The 18678-nt window shown below is 43.3% G+C and overlaps 2 protein-coding genes across 2 annotated transcripts; one reads left to right on the top strand and one right to left on the bottom strand.

The window, feature by feature from the left end:
- Positions 1-6: 6 nt before the first annotated feature.
- On the bottom strand, positions 7-11904 carry KARS1 (lysyl-tRNA synthetase 1). The gene is made up of 14 exons (XM_010718109.3): positions 11705-11904; positions 10649-10799; positions 10279-10444; positions 9319-9412; positions 8893-9079; positions 8579-8704; positions 6690-6809; positions 5677-5839; positions 5404-5577; positions 4595-4680; positions 3678-3763; positions 3231-3357; positions 434-577; positions 7-132 (listed from the first exon to the last, which is right to left on the bottom strand). Exons 1-14 carry the CDS (start codon positions 11794-11796, stop codon positions 46-48), a joined length of 1803 nt encoding a protein of 600 aa, XP_010716411.2. The 5' UTR covers positions 11797-11904; the 3' UTR covers positions 7-45.
- Positions 11905-11931: 27 nt separating this feature from the next.
- Positions 11932-15022, top strand: TERF2IP (TERF2 interacting protein). Its single transcript, XM_085235100.1, has 3 exons — positions 11932-12519; positions 12608-12684; positions 13246-15022. Exons 1-3 carry the CDS (start codon positions 12048-12050, stop codon positions 13681-13683), a joined length of 987 nt encoding a protein of 328 aa, XP_085091226.1. The 5' UTR covers positions 11932-12047; the 3' UTR covers positions 13684-15022.
- The last annotated feature ends 3656 nt before the right edge of the window (positions 15023-18678 follow it).

Genomic DNA, 18678 nt, shown 5'->3' with positions numbered 1-18678 from the left:
CACACGGCGGACACCGCTGCGTTTATTCATGGCCCGACCCGGGTTTCACACAGAGGTGCCTTCGGCGGGCTGCTCGGGATGCCCCTCCTTCTTCTTCTCCTCCGGTTTCATCGCTGGGAACAGCAGCACCTCCTGCGAAAACGGACACCAAGATGTGATCGCCCACCGCAGAGCGCGGTCGCGCGCAAGTCTCGCGAGACCGCTGCTGCTCCGTCCCGCCCTGCGCCAGGCACGGGACACGGGCGGAGCGGGGGCGCGGCGCCGCGGCTGCGGCCACCGCTGAGCGCGCAGGAGGGGCGCGAGGGCCGGCTGTGCTGAGGTGGAGCCGTACAGCGTTACAAATGCTTGCAGGCCCTGCTATTTTGCGTTGTTACGGAACCTCATTCCTATTTTCTGATGCAGCCAGCAGCAGGCAATGCCACCTAATACTTACCTTGATATTACTGGAATCGGTTAGGAACATGGCGAAGCGATCGATTCCCATGCCCCAACCAGCCGTAGGGGGAAGGCCGTACTCCAGTGCAGTGCAGAAGTTTTCATCGATAAACATAGCTTCATCATCACCCGCAGCTTTTGCCTAGATGAGAAAATAAACAGTAAGGGGTGTTTGCACAGAGCTCGGACAGTACCAGTGCTATTAACTCCTACCAGGAAGAAGGAATATGTTCGTAGCAGCCATGTCACTGATGGAACTAAGTCCCTCTACAGCCACACAAGTCAGTGACAAAGGAATCTCACATCTGTAAAGCTGTGGAGGTGCCCTGTACACGTTTCCAAATCAACCCTAAGTTCAGTTCCCTCATGACCCAGAAGTATCTTTTCCAGAGTCAGCCTCCTGACTGTAGTGAAAGCTGTATCTGGAGATATACGGCAGCAGACCACAGTGCAATGAATTGCTTTCAAATATTTCTCAAGCTCTTCATTGCTTCCGAGTTCCTCTTTAATGTTTACAGAAACAGTTAAGGACCAGAGTCATTGGAATCACTCCTTTGTTTCATGAAACAGAATTAAGTGATTGTTTATTTTCCTTCAAGAGAAAGATTAAAAACCCCACAACACTGGGATGTTAACTGCTGCTTCTTACATACACTTACTCTGACAGCCTCCAAGCGCTAAAGGTGATAACAATAAATAAATCTTAAGTGTAACTATTGAAACAACAAATATTTTGGCTCACATAGTTTCAAGATTCTGCAGAAGTTTTGAAGCAAACTACTCTGAGTCTAAAATATAACTAAATCCTAAAATATAACTGACACTTTTCAACTCGATTTCCGCCTTAACATTATATTTTCAGGGAAATTTTCATTCCATACACACAATCAAAGGGCTACAAAGACTGGTCATAATTATAAAGAGACAAGCACAGCAAACATGCACACAACATTTTGAAATTTACTATGAAGTTATTTAACACAATTATATTTTCCTGGATTTGACAATTGTTTAATTCTCTCAGGTACTGCAAAGCCATCAGAAAGAATAGGAAGAACAGGAACTCCTTCTGCAGACTGCACCACTGACCTCAATCACATGTGCACACATGCATCCATGTGTATGCATATGTAATTAATAACAAAACCAGTATGGACATCTAGTTCTATACATTTGTTGGCCTAATAGTTTCCAATATGCAGCTTTATTATGTGAACCAATTTAAAAGAATTCAGTTCTGAAAATGAGATATGTCATTCCACTCAAACTCTTACTGGACATGGAAAATTATTTAAGAAGCTAGAAGTATAGGGTTGTATGATTACACAAAGGCTTTGTTGTGGAAAAGTAACTGAATTTCAATATGAGGAAGACAGATAAAACTGTATATCTGCTTTTTTCAGATCAGTATTGCAGGTGCAAAAAACAAAAAATAAGGGGGGGAAATAAAATCAAAGAATCACAGGATGTCAAGGATTGGAAGGGACATCAAAAGATCATCTAGTCCAATCCCTCTGCTGGAGCAGGAACACCTAGACCAGGTTACACAGGAATGTGTCCAGATGGGTTTTGAATGTCTCCAGAGAAGGAGACCTCACAACCTCTCTGGCAGCCCGTTCTGGTGTCCCTTACTGGTTACCCTTACTGTAAAGAAGTTTTTTCTCATATTTATGTGGAACATCCTACGTTCTAGCTTGCACCTGTTGCCCCTTGTCCTATCACTGAATGTCACCAAGAGCAGCCTGGCTCCATCCTCCTGACACTCACCGTTTACATATTTATAACCATTAATGAGTTGATCCCTCAGTCTTCCTTCAAGATACAAAGATCCAGCTCCCTCAGCCTCTTATCATAAGGGAGATGCTCCACTGCCTTAACCATCTTTGTGGCTCTGCGCTGGACCCTCTCAAGCAGTTCCCTGTCCTTGAACCGAGGGGCCCAGAACAGGACACAACATTCTAGATGCAGTCTCACCAGGGCAGCGTAGAGGGGGAGGAGAACCTCTCTTGCTCTGCTAACCACAGCCCTTCTAATGCACCCCAGGATGCCATTGGCCTTCTTGGCCACAGGGGCACAGTGCTGGCTCACAATCATCCTGCAGTCCACCAGGACCCCAGACTCATTTTCCCTATGCTGCTCTCCAACACATCAGTCCAACCTATACTGGTACATAGGGCTGTTCTTGTCCAGATGCAAGACTCCACACTTGCCTGTGTTATATTTCACTAATTTCTCCCTGACCAATTCTCCAGCCTGTCTAGGTATCACTGACTGGCATCACAGCCTTCTGGCGTTCAGCCACTCCTCCCAGTTTTGTGTCATCAGCAAACTTGGTGCCAGTGCACTCTATTCCCACACCCAAGTCATTGATGAATAGTACCGGTCCCACTACTGACCCAGTACTGACTCTTGAGGTACTAGATACAGGCCACCAACTAGACTCTGTCCCATTGACCACAACTCTCTGGCTTCTTTCCTTCAGCCAGTTCACAGTCCACCTCAGTATCCAATTGTTCAAACCACAGTTCCTCAGTTTAGCAGCATCAAACGCCTTACTAAAGATATTCCAAAGCCTTGAAGTACTACTCAATAGCAGAGGTTAGACTTGCTTTCTTGTAAAGGAACTTTGCTGTAAGGTAAACAATTTTTAACAACAGACTTTCACTTAAGTGAGGAACGCTCACTCTGTGTAATCATAACCCTTTTCATCAGTAGGATGTCATCAGTAGAGACAGATTTGAAAATACTTTTATACATATCTAAATCATTGATTCCATATTAGCAAAACACCCTACCTTGGCCTGGTCTTCAAAAAGCTGCCGCTGCTGGAAAGGATCATTCAGTTCAGTGTATGCATTACACACTTCCTTCTTCATCACAAAGAGCTCAAAGCGTTCTGTTAGTCCCCGATGAACACGATGCCTATGTGAAAATGACAAATCAACCACATCTTAAACAAAATGGATTTACAAGACTGAAAGGGCATGTACATTACTCCAGGTACATTACCCATATTTGGCAGCAACAGCTGTCTACACTACTCAGCATGAACACACCTCTCCTCTGGATGCTGGGCTTTACAGCTCAGGAACTAAGATCTATATATAGGCTTGTGTCAGAATAGTATTTAACTAGCATGTAACATCAGTACCTCCAGTTTTTGTTTTTGTTGTTTGTTTTTAAATAAAGTAGGAGTGAAGAACTTAAAGGAGTTACATTATGACTGCGTGTCATACCCTTACCATTTGGCTAGAGGACTCATGATCTGTGGATGATCACAGATGAAAGTTGGGTTGATACAAGTGACTTCGAGAAATTCACCAACTAACTGGGAAAATAAAAGCAAAACACATGTAAAGTACAGTATCACCTCCCAGCACTACCTTCCCCAAACATCCTATTTCTTTTTCTTCAGCACAGATGAAGTGAAAAGCTTTAGTAATTCATGTAAAACCATGAAATGGTTTGAATCCATTTAGCAAACCATGAAAACAAAAAGCTTTAGTAATTACAGTAACGTCGTCTTTAACAGAAAAAAACATGTGTCCTAATTGGATAAGAAAAGCAAAACTGCAAAACCTGCTAAAAAAAAATAGTAACAATTTAATTTGGATATCATAGCATAGGACAATGAGAAAAGCAGCAGAAAAAGCAGCAGCTAATGCCATTGATTTAAAAAAAAAAAAAAAAGATATGGAAATCTACCATTCAGTAAAGTACATACAAATCCACAGTTCTCTTGAACAAAGCTGACATAATTATGATAAAACAGGTTTGGTTTGGGCCTAAAAGATCACTTGTCACACTAAAATTTTCTAGAGCTCATACTAAGCATGCATCAGTCAATATTTTATTGAACATGACAGGATTTTGACACAGAGAGGTTTCTCATTGACATGGAGAAAGCTTAAGTGCATGTCAGTGTTTTCTCACATGCAGCTAAACTTGCTCTGAAGAGACTTCTATTAAATCAGAATCATTTCAATTGGAAAGGACTTACAGAAGTCATTTGTCCAACTTTCCTGCAAGCTAGATCAAGTTGCTCAGAGCCTGGTCCAGGTATTTCTACAGATAGATCCTCAAAGATGACAGCAATACAAAAACAACAACAAGAACAAAAACCAACCAACCAACAAACAAACAAACCAACTTTATTTACTTTGTCAAGAAGCCTGGCTGTTGTCCTAGGAGGTGGACACTCCACATTCCTCACTGCACAAAGGTCATCAAAGAACCTTCGAGTTTCTGCAATTGTAGACAAAAACTGTAAGAGCCACCCCAGTACCCACATCTTTTCTTTCTGCAAGCTTCAACATGTCTTACAGTAATTCTCAAGATCTTAATAGTGGAAACAGTAATAGCAGAAATCATAACAGAAAACATTAGCTTAAATGTCTGTTTAAAACACTATGAAAGCGGTATCTGTTTCTCATCAGTTTACATTAAAAAAGTTATTTTAGAAACCTGGACAAGATATACAATCCAACATTATTACTGCCAGATATTAGAAAAATTACTAAAAAGTGCATTAATGTATTTCCTTAATTCTGAATTCCAAGAATTAAGTAGTAGATACACACATTTTCTAGAAATCCAAAAATAATCTTATTCCTAACCTATCATCACAGACATGGAGACTCAACTGCACAAAAGACAGAATAAATAAGTAGTAAAAAGCTGTGCCTCTTCCAACAGATTAAAAACTCTTCAGATCATGCCTCTTGAGTATATGGTATTACATACACTCCACAAAGAAAGAGCCAAGACAGTCAGATATTGCCAAACACTGCATGGCAAGAAGGTTCACTTATTTCTGTACTGTTTTGTAAAAGACAATACTGGAGAAAGGCAAGTCCACATACTGATGCCACCACGAGAAATTAGCTGGTGGACTGCAGGCTAAGGGCTTCAGATCTTTACTCCCTTTTTTCTAAGAAAGAATCAAGACATCCATAATTGACATCTAACCTTCAGTTTCAAAAGACTCAGTTGATGGAAATTTCACTCCTAAGGTCTTTTCCAGTTCATCCACCATACTCATGCGCCGGAAGGGAGGGGTAAAATCTATCTCATAGGCCTGTCCATCTTGACCATCTGGATGGTAAGTGATCTTGTAACTTCCAGTAATGTGCTTCACCATCCCTATAAGAGGAAGCTGAAGTTAAGAAGAAAGCATGGAACATAGTATGCAATTATTTTTGGAGATTCTTACTCTTTTTTAATTAGTAATGCATATGTAACCTGAAAGCAACTTCTCTGTGATTTCCATCAAATCATGGTAGTCTGCATAAGCCATGTAGAATTCACAAGTTGTGAACTCAGGGTTGTGAGTCAAATCAATTCCTTCATTCCGGAACTGACGTCCAATTTCATACACTCTGTCCAGTCCTCCAACCACCAACATCTAAACAGATGGAAATGCAAATAAATACTAACATTGTCAAAAGAACAGGAAAGAGCTCATAACCACTGTATCATCTGACAAATCTGATTCAAGTTTCGTTCTGTTAATGCCATTCCAACGAGTCCACTGTTGTGCAGGAATAATCCTCTCTTCAGTTACACTTTTTTTTTTTCTGAAATGAGAAGTGCCCTTGCTGCTAAGAAGGCTAACATAATATTGTCTGCATAGGGCAAAGTATTGCTAGCAGGTCAAAGGAGGTCATTCTTCCCCTCCACTCAGTGCTGGTGGGGTAACACCAGGGGGTACTATGATCAGTTCTGGACTCCTCAGTAAAACAGACATGGTCACACCAGAGACAGATCAGTGCCACAAAGATGAATGACTGACTAGAATGCTTCTCCAGTGAGAAAAAGCTGAGAGATCTGGGACTGTCTAGACTAGAGAAGAGAATGCTCCAGGGGAAATCTTATCAATGTACATAAATATCTGAAGCAATAGCTCGAAGATTGAGCCAAGCTCATTTCAGCAATACCTAGTGACAGGAAGAGGCAGTGGGCACAAACAAAAACACAGCAGACTTAATTTGAACATCAGAAACTATTCTATACTGGTAGGTGACTAAAGAGTGGCAAAGGTTGCTGTCAGAGGTTGTGGAGTCTCCCTCTGTAGAAATATTCAGAAGCAATTTGGATACAGTTCTGGGTAACCTGCGGCAAGGGTCCCTCTTTGAATACCGTGTTTGGACCAGATGATCTCCAGAAGTCCCTTCCAATCTCAACCATTCAGTGATTGTGTGAGATCACAACAATATGGAGAATATAGGCTTAACCACAAAAGGCTTGTATTTTACCTTATGGTAAAGCTCTGGGGCGATTCTCATATACAACTTCATATCCAGCTCATTGTGGTATGTGATAAAAGGTTTTGCCATAGCTCCACCTGGAATTATATTCATCATAGGAGTTTCAATCTGTAAAATAACAACAAAATAAAGAAAATGAACATTGACATAAATGTTTCCAGGCTTCCCCCTCAATAAATGCCAGTTCAAGGAGAACTATTAATACTACTATATTAATACTACTATATAATATATATATATATTAATAGTTCAAGGAGAACTATTGAGTACTACCCCTAACTCCACACATGGCAATTTAAGAATTAAACCATATATCTAAGAGCACAGTTCAAATGTTTCTTGAACACAGGCAAACTTGAGGACATCACTGCTTTCCTGGGGTGCCCATTCCAGTGCCTGACCTATGTAGTAGCAAATAATTTTTTCCTAATAGCCAATCTGAACCTCCCTCATCACAGCTTTAAACTCACTCTGTAAGGCTTCCTCCACTGTCAAGAGAAATGAAGGAGTACTTAACTATTGTGTCCAGATCATTGATAAAAGTATTGAAGATAACTGGCCCTAAAGCTGAGCCCTTGGAAATACCACTAGTGACAGGCTGCCAACCTGATGTTATCCCATTTACTATACCGCTTTGAGCCCAACAATTCAGAAAACTATTCACTCATCACCTTGTGAGTGACTTTATCTAGAAGGATACATTTTGTCTGGAAGGATACAGAGAGAGACAGTACCAGAATTTTTATTGTGTCCATTGCTTTCACTTTGTCTATTAGGCGATGTCATGAAAGGATATTAAATTAGTGAAGTATGGCCTTCCATTCATAAACCCATGCTCAGTGTTTCAAATATTTTTCAGTAACTTGCAGAATAACCTTCACTGTAAGTTTATCAGGCACCAAAGACAAGAGTCTGACAGGCCTGTATTTAGCAGGGCCTACTTTGCCCTTCTTGGAATTCAGAATAACATTTACTAACTTCCAATCAACTGGGACCTTTTCAGATTCCCAGAACCTTTGATAAATAACTGAGAGATCTCACAACAACACTGGCCAACTCTTTCAGTACCCTGGGTGAAACCCACTGAGCCTGGGAGACTACAACTACAAAAGCAAAGTCCATCCCAAATCAGCATCAACTGGGAGCTTAGCAATTCACCAGACACGGTCCTCCAACTCTGCATTCCAGGGGTCCCAGGGACCAGCACTGGTGTTTAGAGACAGGGATAAACAAACAAGACATTTAACATCTCTGCTTTATCATCAACCCAATTTGTGAGGTAACCAGCCTCAGCAAGTAACAGACCACTATTTTCTTTAAATCTTCTCTTGCTGTTGACACTTGAAAAAGCTGTCTTTGTTATTCAGCACAGTACTGGCCAGCATCAGATGATCTGTGGTCACAGAAATTTTCTCCCTGCAATAGTGAACTGCAGTCTTTCTATGCAGTCTGACCTTGCTTCCGAAGTCCACACTTCTTTTTCTGCATAAGTTCCAAAGGAGCTCTCTTTTCTGCCTAGGAGCACCCCAGACAGTACCAGAATCACAAATACAGTTTAACTTCAGAGGACTGAACTGACTGCAAAGTAACATGCCCTGACAATAAATTGAAGAATACAATACAATACTCATGAGAGCGTGGCAGTATTTTTCTAAAAATCAAGTGACTATTTGTCTATAACTTTAAAAAGAAAGTAAAACAACAACAACAAAAATTCTCCAGATTCCAAAACTGTAAATTAATAAAATACACCGTGCTGAGATAATTACTCTCACTTCAGAAAAACTTGGTAGGTGAACTTGAAAACAAAGTATCCCTGAAACTGAGAAGCTCCAAATACATTTGGTACGCAGAGAGAAATAACAAGGAAGTCTTACCTCAAGGAAACCCAATTCATCCAGAAAGCTCCGAATATATGTCACAATCTTTGCGCGGGTTATAAATTTCTGCCTCACATAATCGTTAAGAATTAAATCCAAATATCTCTGTCGATATCTAGTTTCCTGAAAGAAATATCCTTAGAACAAGGTAGAGAAAACAGACTGCCAAAAAAAAAAAACAAAATGAAGGGTACCAAAACAAAACAAGATGAATGGTTCTTTGCTCTCTAATATCATTAGCAAATATAAAAGATCATTCAATCAAAACTATCTGTCAAATCACCTCCAAAAGTGGCAACTATGACAGGTACCTTATCTTTGAGGCCAAAGTGAAGATGAGGCAACATGTGTAGGCATGGAGATAAAAGAGTTACTTCATAAGGAATAATGCTCAGTTCTCCTTTCTTTGTTTTCCCAGGATTCCCCACTACACCAATGATGTCCCCACGACGCAGTTTGTTGTTAATACGGAAATATTCTTCCTCAGACTTGTAAAGCCTGTAATTATAAAATTCAGTATAAGCAGTTTTGCTTAAAATTTAACATTCCAGTTGTCTTGCACATCTCTCTCAGGCTAAATTCTTAAAGTAGGTAAGAGGGAATCCAATGACTGACAACATCCAAAACAAAACATTACTGCCCAAGCCAATCCCTACTGGAACAGAGATGAAAATACAGATCTCTAAGTCCTAGACTGCAGTTCAGTTTAGAATGCTAATAGGAATACTTTTACTTACCTGGAATTTGCCATGACCTGCAACTTGACTCCTTCACCACGAAGATCATAGAAAATCAGTTTCCCTCCAGAGGCACGCTTTGCATGGATACGACCTAAGCAGCAAAAGAATGCAGGTCATTGGGAAACATGTCCCTAAGAGGACGCAGCTGTTGGAGCAGAACCAGAGAAGGACCACAAAGATGATCAGAGTGCTGGAGCACCTCCTCTACAAGGACAGGCTAAGACAGCTAGGGCTCTTCAGCCCAGAGAACAAAAGGCTCCAAGGAGTGGCCTTCCAGTAACTGAAGGGGGCCTACAGGAAAGCTGGGAAGGGACTTTATATAAGGACAGGTAGCGATCAGACTAGGAGAAACGATTTTAAACTGGGAGTAGACTAGATAGTAAGAAGAAATTCTTGACTATGAGGGTGGTGAGACACTGGAACAGGTTGCCCAGTGAGGCTGTGTATGCTCCATCCTGGAAGAATTCAAGGCCAGACTGGATGGGGCTGTGAGCTACCTAGCCTAGAGGGAGCCGTCCCTGCTTATAGCAGGGGGTTGGAACCAGGTGATCTTAAAGGTTCCTTCCAAACCATCCTACAATTCACTGTATGATTCTACGACACAGGAGCAAAAGCCACAACATTACCACTTGGAGAAAAGATCATCAGCCCTGCACTGATCATTAAGTATGAAAGAGAGACAGTTAAAGCCTCAAAACTACTAAGACTGCACAAAAGTTCATGTGAGCTTTGGGGATCCTGAAGCCCAAATCACTATCTGATCTTCTGCTTATAAGGAACATTGCAATCTGCTCAGTCTAAAAGGTCCTATGTTGAATAGTCCAAAACTGCTTCAAGCCCGAGAGGAGCAGCAAGATCAGCAATATTTGAAAAGAGACCATCCCATCTCTAAAATCAGCTAGAACTTGATTCTGCAAAGCAACAGACCATCTTCCTGCATCTTAGATTATATCTTACCTGCCACTCTCACTGTGATATCTGTTAGGTGATCTCCTGGCTGCAAGTGACTGTACCTCCCTATAAAATCTGAGAGAGATAAGTCTACATGGAACTTGTGGGGGTAGGGATCTTCATTGGTGCCCTTCAGCTGTTGGATTGCGTGACTACGGATCTTGTAATATTGCTGTCACAGGAAACAAACAAAACCAAATGACTTTGCTAGAATTTCAAAGTATTTCAAAGATTATACATTAAAACACAACTACTTTGATTTAGGAACATGTAGGTCACTCTCTATTTTAACTACTTACTTCACTCTGAAAAAAAATCAAATGTAGAACAGTAACATTTATTTTCAGAACAGTATTAAGCATGTGGCCACACTCACATTTGGATCCAAGCTTTCCTCATCAGCACCAATGTTATTCTCTGAATCAGCAGCAAAAGGAGGTTTATTTGGATGCTTTTCACTTTGTTCTTTATGTTTTGCCTCCTTTTCAGCGATTTTTCTCTCAGCCTTCAGGCGTCTCTTCAGTTCGCTGTAAAATAAAAAGAAATTGCATGCAGTGCATACCCCGATACTTCTGTAGGAGAGCATGCAGCAAAACTGACAAGAACTGACTGTATAAACAACCCTGCATCCCCCCTGCTCTGCACAAAAAACGAAGCAACACTTAAGCGTGTTTAAGAGTTACCTTTTTTGACCTCTCAGTCTATCCTCTGAAAGATACAAATATTCAGAAAAAACTAAAACCTAGTTGGACACCGTTGTGAACAAATCTGGAGAAAGTGCCCCTGTGTGCTGACGGATGTTCGCAGGGCCCTCTCTTCCCACGAGCGATTACGGAGCACAGCTGCCCCACGCAGCAGCACTCACTGAAGGAACGCGCGCTCGCCCTAAAGGAAGCCAGGCGCCACCGAGACGCACGAAGGCGCCACCGAGACGCACGAAGGCGCCACCGAGACGCACGAAGGCGCCACCGAGACGCACGAAGGCGCCACCGAGACGCACGAAGGCGCCACCGAGACGCACGAAGGCGCCACCGAGACGCACGAAGGCGCCACCGAGACGCACGAAGGCGCCACCGAGACGCACGAAGGCGCCACCGAGACGCACGAAGGCGCCACCGAGACGCACGAAGGCGCCACCGAGACGCACGAAGGCGCCACCGAGACGCACGAAGGCGCCACCGAGACGCACGAAGGCGCCACCGAGACGCACGAAGGCGCCACCGAGACGCACGAAGGCGCCACCGAGACGCACGAAGGCGCCACCGAGACGCACGAAGGCGCCACCGAGACGCACGAAGGCGCCACCGAGACGCACGAAGGCGCCTCCACAGCCCGCCCCGCCCCACGTCCCGTAGGCATCCACAGCCCCGGCTCCACCGTTCAGGACTTCACGAAGAAAGAGGCGGGGGCAACCGGACCGCCGAGCACCGACCTGCTTCGGCCATGAGGCACCCGGCACCAGCAGAGCGCGGGCGCTGCCCTCCGGGCCCAGCCGAGGAGCCGCACAGCAGCAGGGCTCAGCATGGCGCGCTCCGACGGACGGTCGAGCGGATTCGCGCCCCAGTCAGCCAGACGTACGGTACGCTCCACTTCGCCTCGCCTGCCCTGCCTCGCCCTTTCACTCCTCCCCAGCCCCGCCGGCCCGCCCACCCTCACTTTTTACTGAGGCGCGACTCGGAGTCCGCCGGATCGAGCTCTCGCTCCGCTGCGGCCGCCATCTTCCCGGCTCCGTCCCGCGCTTCCGGTATCGGTGCGCCTGCGTGGAGAGCGCGGAAATGGCGGCGCCCTCGCGGAAAGTATTCGTGTGGGAGGATGGTACCCCCATGCGCTTCTACATACGGCCCGGGATGGCCAAATTGCGCCTGGCACCGCTGCTGCTGGCAGGGGGCGCGGGGCTGTGCCGCGTGCAGGAGCCGGGTGCCGTGCACCTGGTGCAGCCCGGGGAGCCAGCGCCTGACGGGGCCGTCTCTACCGAGTACGTGATTGCGTGCGTGGAGAGCCAGCGGAGGCTGCCGCTGGACCGCTACTGGCACAGCGGCCCCGCGCCGCTCACCGCCTCTCCGCGCGGCCGCCTCCCCTTCACCGAGGCGGAGGACGCGGCGCTGCTGCGGGCCGTGCGCGAGCGGAGCGGGGCGCGGGTGAGCGGCACGGCGCTCTGGAAGGAACTGGAGTGCGCCGGGCTGACGCGGCACAGCTGGCAGGCTATGCGCGACCGCTACCTGCGGCACCTGCGGCCGCTGCACCGGGGTGAGCTGCGGACGGGGGCTGGGCCGGGGGGGCGGGCGAGGCGCCGCGTGCCGCTGCGGTTCGACGCTGTGCGCGCCTCTTCCCGCAGATCCCCGGCAGACGGAGGAGGCCGCGGCACCGATGGGCATTTTCGAGGCGGCGAACCGGGAGTTTGAGAGCTCCGAGGTAAGCCGGCGTGGAGCGGCTCTCCGCGGTGCTGAGTGAGATGGTCGCAGAGGGTCCTTCCTGGGTGCCGCGAGATGACGGTGAACCGATACGCGGTACACTTCTGAATTATTTTGTCCCACGATGGCCTTCTTGCTGTGGGGAAGTGGAAGCTTCGCGTAAGCTGTGAGATGCAGTGTATGTGGTGGTCAGTGCCTCAGCGCAGCATATGGAAGAGGATGCTTGCCCTTAGTTTAATTCTCTCCTCAAAGTTACTTGAGGAAAATAACCTGATGTGCTATTACATGTTAAAAGCTGTATTGGCAGCTTTCACTTTGGGCATAAAATGTTTATGTATTTTTTTTTATACTCGAGTTGTTCAAATACTGCTTTATATTTGATGTTTTTATGTGTTCTTGCACATAGTACCTTGTTAATGTATTGCTTCACTTCAGTCACTGAATTTTGCTACGTTATACCGTGTTGAAAGTCATGGTAGAAGACAGTGTTTGCAGTAAAGCAGGAATAAAAGAAGCTTGCCAAAAGCAACCTTGTCTAACTGATGTCTCTTCTTACTTGTAGTCAGGAAGTGACATCACAGACACTCCAGATGAACTTCCTATGCAAAATGGAGAAGGAATGTTTCCAGGTGATCCAGCGTCTGGCCTGAAAACTGGACTGGGGAACTGTGTTCTCCCTGCTGCTCAAGGAGAAAATAAACGAACAAATGCTTGCCCTGATTCCAGCAAGGCTGAAGAAGCAGCACAGATTATTCAGCACTTCATGGAGGAGTTCCATATGGACCTGCTCACTGTTACACAGGCCTTTCTGAAAAACAGTGGTGAAGTGGAGGCTACTTCATACTATTTGCATGCAGGGCAGCGCCTAGATGGGTACCCTGTGTGGAGCAGAGAGGATGACTTAGAATTGCAGAAGGATGATGAAGATGTCAGAAGTAAATTGATAGCAAAATTTGGAGCTGAAAATGTAGCAAGGCGAGTAGCGTTTAGGAAAAGTTAAATAGCAAAGCAGAGTGAAATGACTGATCTAGGGCTTTGGCAATAATTTGCTTGTTTTTTTGTCACTTCAGAATAGTACTCAGAATTTTCCATCACACTTGCATTTCTAAAAGTTTCAGAAATGCTTTAAAATAAAGCTTACAAAAGGTTGTTGTACCGTGTTCAGAATACTGAAGTGAAAATGGTGGAGAGGTCCTATCTGGTATCAAGTTTTCTCACTGCAAATTTGGTTTAAAACTGTATATCTACTATATTTTTCTTGACAGTCTGACCTGTACTTTGCTGTACACAAAGGATTTTGAATGGGGTTGGCTAAATCTTACTCGGTTCTCTAACTAAAGCTTTATTAGTATGCTGTCTGTTACATGTGTCATTTAAGAGTGCTGCAGGCAGTCATCTAAACCTGCTCTGCTGGCTATTTTCATTATCTTTTTGTTGTTGTTAATAGACCTTGATTAGTTGCTGACGTGGCAAAGATACCACTGAAAGTTTAGCGGCCCAAAAAGAGGGTCAAAAGCATTCATCAAGAAGACTTATTTGAGGCACTTGGTCTAATGAATCAATGCTGAGATTGGGAATGGCCAAAAGTGTTCTCTGGGACGTTGTAGTAATCAGTATTGTATTACAGTGATTTCTCAAGCCAGCAGGCAGTCACTGGTGTTTTTATTACCACTTTAATATGTGTTCTCCAGTGCTAATACTGCAGGATTTGCTTAATAACATTACATGTGTCATCTGGCACGTTATGATTTCAAAAAACACGATTAGCTCTTCCCTGGCTACAGGTTGAAGAGTCCCAAACTCCTCAATCTAGGTGAAGTAACCTAGCATTCATCTCAGACTTGAAGTAAAAAATGTGCTCAAAGAATCAGCTGTGTTGTGTTTGAAGGAGTGAGAAAATAATTTCTAGTATATGGTCACAATCTAAAAAACTCAGTTATTTCAACCTGAAATTGTGCCCTGGACTCTTCTGAAATGTTATTTGAACAATCAGTCAAAGCAACAGCTTGTCACTAGTTGTTTATAACTCCTGTAAGTCTGGAATTCAGTCATCCTTTTGATGAAGTAAAATGGGCTTATAAAAGAGGAGATTGATATTTTTCTACTATTGCTGTTATATATTTGTAACAGTTATATTTGCTGTTTTTGCTTATTGCACTGTAGTACACTTTTTTGGAATTTGGAAATTGCCAAGTCTAAGCTGAATTCCACATTATCTTGAAAGTCAGTGGTAACTTCGTGCACTGAGACATCTGCTTCAGAAAATGGATGTCTTGAATCACCAACTGACTGCCTTGTAGTATTGACAAATGCTAACAAAATAAATGCCAGAACTTTAACACTGTGGTGTTGTACTGGACAGGTCATTTCTACTGAGCAGTGAGAGTGATATGGCACATTCCTGTTGCTCTGACTAGTTCCTTGGGGTTTATGTGGAAGACCAGACAGGATCTTAAGAAGAGACTGGAAGATACCATAGCAAATAATAAGTATTGTTTGCTAGATCTTCTGGATTCAAAATCCGAGGACTGCTGCTCGCCAGGCTCAATAGCGTGAGACTCTTAACCAGAAGCACCTGTTCCAGCTTGCATGATGTATTTCAGCAGTGCCATTACCTCACAGTTCAATGAAATAATTTTGTGGAATCAAAGCTGTTCTAGAACTCGAGATGTATAATACACGGCTGCTGCACTAAAAAAGATGGGGCATAAGGCTTGCTGTATCTGTTATTACTAGTTTTACCTATCTTGGTTGACATTTCCTGTGAGAATAAGCTTGTCTTTTTCAGGCCAATTAATCACACCTGCATTGCCAACTTCCAAGTCTGTATAAGGTGCTTTTACCTTTGTAAAACCTTTGTAAAACTATGTGAAGACACTGTCTAACACTGCTAACATTTTAATAGATACTTGGTGAATTCTTCAGGTATAGGAACTGAATGAGAAGACAAAACAAACAAACAAAAAAAGCAGAGCTAATAGAAAGTATCCCTCTTCCATCTGTTTTGAACTCCTGAAAGGCACTGCTTGTCCACAGCTGCACTCTTGCTTGTGCGAGCATGTGGCGGAAGGTCTCTTTGTTTCACTTTTCCATTAGTGGAACCTGGAGATGTCTCTACTGTGGGTCAGGTTCGCAGCGTTTTGTCTCTGCCTTCTTCCATGACAGAAACCCTTTCTCCACTTGGTTTTATTAAGGATACAGCTGTGATTCCTCAGCTGCGAGACAGCTTATTTTTCTAAGGTGGTATCAAGGCCCTGTGCTGTTTATATCAGGAACGCTTTGCAGCCCAAATAAATACACACCTATCTTCGTTGTTCAACTTGAACAGCTACATTTATAAAGCTGGGAGAGCGAGTAATGTAGCAAAGCAAGTGCCAGAACCTTGAGGTTAAGAATTCTGGGGCAGACCATTGTCTAGAGTTTGGATATTTCCCATTTACTTCCTTTCATCATTATCAATGAATTCCAATCTTTCATAACTACGGTGAATGAATTCTGGCCATTCTTAACTAAAATTACCAATGGAAAATTGATTATATATGCTAGATTGAAGGGCAACACAAAGGAATACCAAGGAGTTTATTTTTAAGTGCCCCTTTGCTTATTGAATTTTTCTATCTTAACACTTCATTGCTATAAAAACAGAGTTTACTCATCTAAACTTGCACTTGTATTTTTTTCCTCCCCTAAAATTGTTTTTGATCACCTTTGCTTCCACTAATCTAACTTTAAAATTTCAGGTGATCATCCTGTATAGTTTTGGTGCTTCCAAAAATAAAAATTAAAAAAAAAAAAAAAAATTGTCAATAGTTGCAGTGGGTAACATAGCAGAAGTGTAACGATGAGGCACTGAAATCCATGGTCCTGTCTTTTTTTTTCTCCTGAGTTTACTGAGGAAGCAGAAGTAAAAACAATTTTCTTAGCAGCAATTTAGGAAAGTACATTATATATCATTTTATGTCATTTGTTTACCAGAGACTGGAAACACTGAAGGTTTTTTTAAATCCAGCTAAGTATTTAATACAAAGAATAGAGTCCATCAAAAACAAATATGCATAATAAAAACTTAAGTTGTTTTCAGTCATGGTGACTGGGGCTGATTGCTTCATCTAGAAGGAAAGAATGATTTGAAGTAAGATTTGGATAGCTACTGTGCTGAAGGAACAACCACCAGCTATAGGATAAACCCAGCTTGCATGGCGTACTGACTTTGTAACGCATCTGAATATTTCAGTGTGCTAGGCCCTGTGGTAAGAGACATGTGGATTCAATTTCAAAGGGCTTCCAAAACACTGACATTTATCTGGTCCTGCACCTGGAAATCAGGAAAGCCTTGCCAGCTGGTTAATAAGCTGGGGTCTGCCTCACACTGCTCACTCATGAGGTGTGAATATACACAGGAGTACATGAAGAAGTAGAATTTTGGGGACAAGAAGAATGCTGCAACACTAGCTTGTGAAATCTAAATCATTAGAAATATTTATACTGAGTTACATCAGAAAGTGAAAAATATGATCCTCCCTCCAGCTCATATCATTCCCCACAGCTGACAAATTGTACTCCTACCAGATCCCTTTCTGGGCTGCTAACTTCCATCTGTCACCTCCTGCTCCACAGTTGCACCTGCAATTTCCTTCCTAACTGCTGCAGGATGGTCTCTTATCTCAAAGGTGTGCAGGATCTGAAACACTGATGCTTGCCTCACCAAAGGTGCCTGCAGAGATGCTTCTGGGCTGGGAAGCCATCTGCTTCTTTGAGCTTTTATGCTTGGTGGTCCCAGAGCAGACCGTTAACTTCAGATGACTCAGTTTATTCCAAAGTCCACTCTAGCTAGCAGTTACTTTCTCTTGATAGCCAACATAATTGCTCAGCAACTATAGCGTTGCTTTCTCTGCTTTCCTTACCAAAATCAGCACATTATAAAACCTTAATTGATTATCTGTGACAACATCAATAATAACAAAACTCAGCTGTAAATTTGACAGAAGAGTCTTTTTCGTGTTATTCGAGAAGCTCATCGGTAAGGGTGACTCCTCTTCTGCCACCCATCAAACACAGTACGTAGAATCTGGACACTGCTTCTTGCATACACACTTTCAAACATGAATACGGTCACTAGAGAAGTGCAAAGACAGCTGTGTTCCTAGCAGTGCTGCAAATCAGTACAGGCCTTGGGAAAGTGTTGTAAAAAGAGCAGAGAAGCATTAAGTTTGTCCCCACTTATCTTGCATGTGATGCCTGTGCAAGGTGTTAACAGTGTGCCATTTTGAAGATCATGGGAGGAGCTCACAGTTCTCCATACTCCCAAGATTAAGATGCTTGTAACCTGTCTGTGATTGTTTATTTCTGGTTAACAGTATAGATTACAGTAGTAAATTTGCCCAATTAATAAATTTAAATGAGCTGTTGCTTGCCGGTTGGTTTAAGGAACTGAAGTCAAATTGAGATAGTATATCAGTGAATTTGTAGACATCAATTTCTCTGCTTCATACTTTGGAAAAAAAAAAAATTAATTAAGCTGGGGATCCACATTAAAGGGACACTGCAATTTGCACTTGAAATGGGATGCTCAGAAGGGGCTCTGTGGGCATTTCGTTCCATGTGTCTGGTAACAAGACTTCCTCATTTTCTTACTAAGCGCTGTTATAAATAGATAAAAATTCTATCATTCAGGTTAAATATTCCCATTGAAGATGGAAGAATGACATTTCTGATTGATATAGGAGATAGTGGAGAATAGTATACTCTGTGAAACAATTTTATGATGCTCTTTTTAGGGTACACTTGGATCTGAGAGACAAGATGGCTCAGGAGCAGAGGCAAGCAAACCATGCACTCAGAGCAGAACAGAAGGTTATGAGTTTTAGTCAACATACACACACTCATACACATACAGGCATCCATTTTCAGGTAATCCCCACAAGTGGGAAGCAGAACCTCCCTCAACAAGAGTACTGTTACTCACCAACCCTTGAAAGATGACAAACCGCTGAAA

This window comes from Meleagris gallopavo, chromosome 13, assembly GCF_905368555.1.
Source record: "Meleagris gallopavo chromosome 13, MGAL_WU_HG_1.1, whole genome shotgun sequence".
In the NCBI taxonomy this organism is placed as follows: Eukaryota; Metazoa; Chordata; class Aves; order Galliformes; family Phasianidae; genus Meleagris; species Meleagris gallopavo.
This window is presented reverse-complemented; position numbering and strand designations above follow the sequence as displayed.